Source organism: Petromyzon marinus, unplaced genomic scaffold (assembly GCF_048934315.1).
Source record: "Petromyzon marinus isolate PM22_M1 ecotype Great Lakes invasive population unplaced genomic scaffold, UKy_Petmar_22M1.pri1.0 PM_G_Scaffold_35, whole genome shotgun sequence".
Taxonomy (NCBI): domain Eukaryota; kingdom Metazoa; phylum Chordata; class Hyperoartia; order Petromyzontiformes; family Petromyzontidae; genus Petromyzon; species Petromyzon marinus.
The window spans coordinates 678,985-686,843 of NW_027422928.1; the positions used below are offsets into that span (position 1 = coordinate 678,985).

Below are 7,859 nucleotides of genomic sequence, written 5' to 3' on the forward strand. Positions count from 1 at the left end.
TCCTACACGCAGACGCAAATCCCACGAACTGATTTACACGGCACGTACGTTTGAGTGCTCGACTCGCAGTGGGAAAGTTGCAAGTTTAATCCTGGCCAGCGGGTCGACCCGGCCCCCTATCTCTCCGGGGACTATAACACGAGCGATATGGTACCTTGTGGAAGAATAAAAGTGGCTGTGCTTTGGAGGTACGGATCTCCACACCTTATGGTTTTTTTTCATCATAGGCTGAGGACTACCGAATGAGTTCTTCGCCATCTTTCACTCGCTTGAACAGGGAGACAATTTGGCCCGTGGCTTTTGTCACTCTTGGTTTGCGTGACGGCGAAAATTAACTGCTGTGGCCCACCGTAACCGGGCACGTCGCCTCCTTAGACCCCCAGAATAATCTATTATCGTTTAAAAACACCTCTTGACCTCTTGACCCAACTCTACAGCGTCCCAACTGCTCTCCCAACCCCGTGTCCTCTGTTTTTTCCCCCTCGCAGGAGCTGTCACTGCCTCGGTTTTGCGCACGCTCGCCCCAGCTGCACCTCCGTCGCCACTTCGTCGACCTCCTGGCAACTCTGAGCGAGCAGCTGCAGCTGGGTGTGGCCACGCACCACCTGGCCATCCCGATGTTAGACGTGTTCATGGACCGCCACAACATCACCGTCCGCTGCCTCTACACCTGCTCAATCTGCTACCTCATTATAGCAGGTCGGTCAATCGCTCACGTGACCCACCCACCCACCCGATCACTCGCTCATCTCTCGCTCGCACGCTTGGTCGCTTGTTCACCGTCGGCATGCGTGTCCCTGACACCCTGCGCAGCCAAGTTCGAGGAGATGGGTGAGCAGGTGCCGCGACTGGACTGGGTGAACCGGCTGGAGGTGATGACCAAGCAAGGGCTGAGTCTGTCCAAGGAGGAATTGCAGCAGACGGAGGTAGCTGCATGCCCATATTAATTTGGCATGCAATGTTTCACCCCAGAACCGTTCCGTGCATTGTCATGATTCAAGGTCGCGATTTGATTCAAGAAACCAATTGTTTTGTCTTGTTACTTTACAATCTTACTCTTTGGGTCTGTCGGTAAAGTAACGTAGATAGAAAAATAATTTTAAAAATCTCGACGTTTCGATGGCAACACAAGCAGTCGTCCTCAGGTGATTGCTTTTGTTGTGATCGAAACGTCAAAGACCCAAAGAATATGAACACATCATCTCTGTTTCATGCCAACTAATTATTCTGTAGACAATTTGAATGTACAGCCCGAATTTGAATATAGAAGCGTGTCTTTTTACTAGATAACAGGAAGGCAAAAGCTGCAGAATAACATTACCACAGCAGACCTGACGAATGAACGTGGAGTGGTGCTCATTTATTTGTATGGCACTGGAACAAGTGCAGGAAATTCTCCCATCCTATGGTGGGGCTCAGTCTCTCCATAAAACAATCACCCCGTGACGATTTGCTTGCGATGCGATGGAAACGTCGTGATATTTTTTATTAATTTTTCAAATCTACGTGGCTTTACCGACAGACCCAAAAGAATATGATGGTCTTCTTTGGTTCTTTCGGTAAAGTCACGTAGAATGAGAATAAAATAATAACTTGATAAAATAAAATAACACAATAATGAGAATATTATTGTGTTATTTTATCAATTTATTATTTTATTCTCATTCTACGTGACTTTACCAAAAGAACCAAAGAAGATGAATCCTTGCAAGTCACGAAAGCTTCAAATCGAAATTTAATATGATGGTCATTGCATTTACCCGTGCAGACGAAGGGCCGAGTTGACTCCTTGACCAGACATTTGAACTGTTTTGCGAGCCATGCACCAAATAAACCCTCCAGGCAACACGCAGCAGCGTGGCGGACTGAATGCTTCACGGAGTGGTGGCAGCTGTGCCGTGCCAGCCCACTCTCCCATCTGCCTCCCCCCTGCACAGTTCCTGCTGCTGCGTACACTCGACTGGAACCTGTGCACGCCCACAGCGGCGCACTTCGTGGACCACTTCCTGTGGCTGTCGCGGCGTGAGGACGCCCCGGCTGGAGGCTCGTCCTACCGGCACGCGTACACCATCAAGTACACGGCCCACTTCCTTCAGCTCGCCCTGCAAGGTGCTCGCAGAGCTGTAGAGGAGCGCTTCGTAGGCACCGGCCTTGCAGCGCTAAGGTGACCGGCGACAGAAGGGGCAGTGCCTGAAACGTCACCGAATATATATATTTTTGTCCAACGTCGGAATGTTTGTTCAAATGTTCAGGGTGCCGTTGGCCCAACGTTCCTCATTCACTGGGTGCTTGTGCGTTTAAGCGTCTGTGTGCCTGCCTGTCATTCCTGTGTGCAGGGTAGAGGTGGCGTAGCGGTTAGCGCTACGCTGCAGCTACGACCCTGGACACCCTGGTCCAACGCCCGCTCACGGCTATCACCGGTGACGATTATCTGAACCGGTCCTGGGCCTCCCCTAGGTCGACTCGGCCTCAAATGAGTAACTCAATGCGGTGTGTAAACATCACCAGCACTGGGGAGACAAAGGCGGCCGGGCGTGGTGCTGACCGCCCACCCCCTCGTGTGTCGTGCCGACCTTCATAGGTGCTGCTACTCGCTAGCAGCACTTGCCCCCAACAGTCTGTTAAGGCTAAACGGAGGGTTATTGTCTTTGTTTGTGTGTATGCAGACCACGTATTCCTGAGTTTCCGTCCATCCGTGGTGGCGGCTGCAAGCATAGCATTGGCCCGTATAGAAGTGAAGCTGCCCTCTGCGTGGACTCTGTACATGCAACACTTCACTGGCCTTGCCTGGGAGATGATCCTGCCATGCGCGGAGCAGCTGATTTGGTGATTTGCACGACAAACAACACAAAGCTCTCCTAAGTGACCGTTTAAGAGACCTATTAAGGCTGAGTTGTGGCTCACGAGGCAGCAACGTGCTCTTTTCTCTCCACAATTTATGTTTACAAACCATACCGGTTACCCGTTAAAGCCGAATTTACCCAAGGGAAATTGAATACAGGTTATGCATCGCTGCCCAAACCATCACTGCTGCCCAAACCATCACTGCTTTAAGATTAACTGTTAGTCACAGGAAGGTGAAAGTGTCTCCCAGATCAACTGAGCAATGTCGGTGGGACCAAGGTAGTCATGTCGATTCAACATTCACACGGTGGAGGCCAGTATCTCCAGAGGACAAATACTGTTGTCAAGTTGGCATGACGAGAGACTACTAAAAAAACCAACGAGTATGCCATTGTGCAACAGATGGCAAATATTTTAAACAATATCCATGACGACTAAATGAAGCTGATATGTGGATTCCTGTGCGTGCGAATTTCACGTCCTAGTCCATCACGGATGCCCTGAGACTCGGTGAGGGGCCCCAGCATTACCCATGGTGCCTTGTGACTCATTGGTAGATGGGCCCTTATGGTTGAGGTTTCTCATCACCTTGCTGAATTAAATAAGCAGATGAACGCTAAACGAGTAGACATTCTTACGGTGCTGTTGCTGGCTTCTTAGCATTTTGGGCCTGTGCTTAGCAACCGTTATTTAAACTTAACAACATTAAGTTGCACACTCTTAATTTTTAGAGATTGGGAAGTATGCTTTTCAGATTTTGCCCCAGGGTTTTTTCCACTTATGCTATATTGAGGACAAACTACTACAAACGACAGTACTATGCAGTGGTGTTAATTACTGCAGTACATCCCATGTGTTTTTATTGATGTCAAATTATTATATTGCTGTCAAGGGTACGGTGTGATATTGGGTTCAAGGATTACAAGATGGCTTGAACCTAACATGATTAGACACACAGGCATGGACCTGTGTGTGTCAAGATGGGCTTGAACCTAATATGATTAGACACACAGGCATGGACCTGTGTGTGTCAAGATGGGCTTGAACCTAACATGATTAGACCCACAGGCATGGACCTGTGTGCGTCAAGATGGGCTTGAACCTAACATGATTAGACACACAGGCATGGACCTGTGTGTGTCAAGATGGGCTTGAACCTAACATGATTAGACACACAGGCATGGACCTGTGTGTGTCAAGATGGGCTTGAACCTAACATGATTAGACCCACAGGCATGGACCTGTGTGTGTCAAGATGGGCTTGAACCTAACATGATTAGACACACAGGCATGGACCTGTGTGTGTCAAGATGGGCTTGAACCTAACATGATTAGACCCACAGGCATGGACCTGTGTGTGTCAAGATGGGCTTGAACCTAACATGATTAGACACACAGGCATGGACCTGTGTGTGTCAAGATGGGCTTGAACCTAACATGATTAGACCCACAGGCATGGACCTGTGTGTGTCAAGATGGGCTTGAACCTAACATGATTAGACCCACAGGCATGGACCTGTGTGTGTCAAGATGGGCTTAAACCTAACATGATTAGACACACAGGCATGGACCTGTGTGTGTCAAGATGGGCTTGAACCTAACATGATTAGACACACAGGCATGGACCTGTGTGTGTCAAGATGGGCTTGAACCTAACATGATGAGACCCACAGGCATGGACCTGTGTGTCTGTTCTAACTCTACGTCCTCCCCCTGTGTTCGAACTCTTCAGTAAATACAACTTCAACAGGAAGCAGGTCATGGAGCTTCAGGAAAATCCTGCTGTCCACTCTGAGCAGCCCTCCCACTCAGCCTCAGCCATACCACGTGTGCCTCGTCACCAGTCAACTCAACAGCAGCAGCAGCACCCACAGCCACTACAGCAGCCACAGCAACAGCAGCAACAGCAGCAGCAACAGCAGCAGCCACAGCAGCAGCAACAGCAGCAACAGCAGCAACAGCAGCAGCAGCAACAGTAGCAACAACAGCAACAACAGCAACAGCAACAACAGCAACAGCAACAACAGCAATAGCAGCAGCAGCCACAGCAGCAGCAGCAGTCACAGCAGCAGCAACAGCAGCAACAAATGATGCAGCAGCAGCAGCCACAGCAGCAGCAGGAGGAGCAGAAGCACTGAGTGCCCACGCCATGCCCCCCACGCCGTGCCCCCCACGCCGTGCCCCCCACGCCGTGCCCCCCCCCCCCACGCTGCCTCGTGCCGGCCAAGCATCTGGTGCCCAAGTCGGTGCAGACGCCACCTGTGGAGGTGGGTCAGGAGATGGAGTCGTCGTCGCCGCCGCTGCCGCCGCCGTTCAGCAAAGAGACCCTTGGCAACATTTGGGATGACCACGATTTGGCCGCGCAAGCCGCGTGTCAGCAGGAACCTGGCCATCGAGCCGCACAACAGATATATCGGCGGGCTGTGCGGCGCTTGATGTTGCGTTTTCGGCAGGGCACTGATTTCAGGAATGCAGAACGCGGAGCGAGTTGTCGGTCAAAGCTCAGCTCGTCAGAGCTTTGGTCGGCAAGCTGGGGGGGTGGGGGGTGTTCAAGGGGGCTGTAGATTACCGGCAACGAAAGCGTCGCAGAATCTTCGTGACGGTTGCAAATTTCAATTAATGAGGTGTCGTGCTGCACGCAATCCCACGAATATCGCAAACCGACTTCCGCTGGTCAAGAGGCCAGCCGAACGCCGACAAATAGTGGGTCGGCCTGCAGTTAAAAGCCACGCTGTTGGGGCCCGGCTCCGCTCTGGCCATTTTATGTTTGGCCATGAATTCAAATGGCCAAAGAGACATAGTAAGAATTGTCTTCAAGCCTAAGTGAGCATTGGTTGATGCTTATTTTCACGGGAGTTTCTCAGCCAATGAAGGTATTTTTTAAGGACATGTCTGTGAAGCGATCGTTGCCGTTCCACAAAGCGGTACTTACTGCGTCAATCCCGGAGGAATAATTGGTCGCGAAAGCCTACGTGTTAAACTGGAATAATTGTAGAATCCACCTCTGTGTGCGAATTGAACTGGCGACTATCTGGTTATAGGTTGGACACTTTTATCACTGCGCTACACTGAACAACATTACCAAATACACTGAACATAATGTGCCATCTGTTTAGCCGTTAAAAGAATTGAGGAGAAAAAAATAACCATGCGTGGAATTTGTACCAATCTCATGTCTCTGTTGCGGGGCATAGTGTTAGCCCAAAGCCACCCAGACACTTCCATTAAACAGTGCGAACTCTCTGCTACTTGTTTTTATATATTGCGACCTTGTCACTTATGCATCTCTCAGAAAGAATGTGTATTAATTAAATTACGTGAAATTGTAGGGATGGCAAAGTCAGGTTCGCAGTTTTCTACATCGACATGTGAAAGATGCTGCTACGGACAGGTGTAATGCTGTAATTTCATTGTGGATAATTATGTACACTTTAAATGGGCACATTTAATCCTGTGTGTGACTGGGTGACAGCATTTAGATTCAGAATTATCTCTTGCATGTGAGACAAGGGAATCATTCATTGTTTTAGACTATTAATCTAGAGAAAATTGTGTTACTGATAAAACTGTCTTCCTGCTCAAACGATCATGGCATGATATTCGTATTTGTGGTCCTGATCCAGTGTTGGTAATTCCTTTAATATCACCATCAAAGACTAGTTAAACCTGCAATTGACGAAAACATCCGATCATAACAGCGCAGGTTGTAAAATCATGTTTTACTTGCGAATAAACACCAACGGTTTCTTCTTAAGCAGTGCATTGTGGTTCTCTTACCTTTGGTCACTGTCAAAATAAATCTGAGCAAATCTGACCGACTGTCAGGTAGCACCAATACAGAGATGGGTAACTCTAGGCCCATTTAGTCATTGATCAGACTCATCAGTGTGGTATCATCACCAATACAGAGATGGGTAACTCTAGGCCCATGTAGTCATTGATCAGACTCATCAGTGTGGTATTATCACCAATACAGAGATGGGTAACTCTAAGCCCATTAAGTGATTGATCAGACTCATCAGTGTGGTATCATCACCAATACAGAGATGGGTAACTAGGCCCATGTAGTCATTGATCAGACTCATCAGTGTGGTATCATCACCAATACAGAGATGGGTAACTCTAGGCCCATGTAGTCATTGATCAGACTCATCAGTGTGGTATCATCACCAATACAGAGATGGGTAACTCTAGGCCCATTTAGTCATTGATCAGACTCATCAGTGTGGTATCATCACCAATACAGAGATGGGTAACTCTAGGCCCATGTAGTCATTGATCAGACTCGTCAGTGTGGTATTATCACCAATACAGAGATGGTTAACTCTAAGCCCATTTAGTGATTGATCAGACTCATCAGTGTGGTATCATCACCAATACAGAGATGGGTAACTAGGCCCATGTAGTCATTGATCAGACTCATCAGTGTGGTATCATCACCAATACAGAGATGGGTAACTCTAGGCCCATGTAGTCATTGATCAGACTCATCAGTATGGTATCATCACCAATACAGAGATGGGTAACTCTAAGCCCATTTAGTGATTGATCAGATTCATCAGTGTGGTATCATCACCAATACAGAGATGGGTAACTCTAGGCCCATGTAGTCATTGATCAGACTCATCAGTGTGGTATTATCACCAATACAGAGATGGGTAACTCTAAGCCCATTTAGTGATTGATCAGACTCATCAGTGTGGTATCATCACCAATACAGAGATGGGTAACTAGGCCCATTTAGTCATTGATCAGACTCATCAGTGTGGTATCATCACCAATACAGAGATGGGTAACTCTAGGCCCATGTAGTCATTGATCAGACTCATCAGTGTGGTATCATCACCAATACAGAGATGGGTAACTCTAGGTCCATTTAGTCATTGATCAGACTCATCAGTGTGGTATCATCACCAATACAGAGATGGGTAACTCTAGGCCCATTTAGTCATTGATCAGACTCATCAGTGTGGTATCATCACCAATACAGAGATGGGTAACTCTAGGCCCATGTA

At 48.2% G+C, this 7,859-nt stretch overlaps 1 protein-coding gene across 1 annotated transcript; it reads left to right on the plus strand.

Annotated features, from left to right (window-relative positions):
* The first annotated feature begins 147 nt into the window (after nucleotides 1-147).
* Nucleotides 148-6,427, plus strand: LOC142915776 (cyclin-J-like). Its single transcript, XM_076061452.1, has 6 exons — nucleotides 148-177; nucleotides 489-699; nucleotides 814-926; nucleotides 1,938-2,109; nucleotides 2,667-2,826; nucleotides 4,577-6,427. Exons 1-6 carry the CDS (start codon nucleotides 148-150, stop codon nucleotides 4,821-4,823), a joined length of 933 nt encoding a protein of 310 aa, XP_075917567.1. The 3' UTR covers nucleotides 4,824-6,427.
* Nucleotides 6,428-7,859: the final 1,432 nt, after the last annotated feature.

Bases quoted from the DNA above. Each gene is read 5' to 3' on its own strand.
- LOC142915776 (XM_076061452.1), top strand. From the start codon at position 148: ATGGTACCTTGTGGAAGAATAAAAGTGGCT. The intron at 700-813 runs GTCGGTCAATCG...CACCCTGCGCAG, and splicing joins CTGCTACCTCATTATAGCAG to CCAAGTTCGAGGAGATGGGT. The intron at 2,827-4,576 runs GTGATTTGCACG...CGAACTCTTCAG, and splicing joins TGCGCGGAGCAGCTGATTTG to TAAATACAACTTCAACAGGA.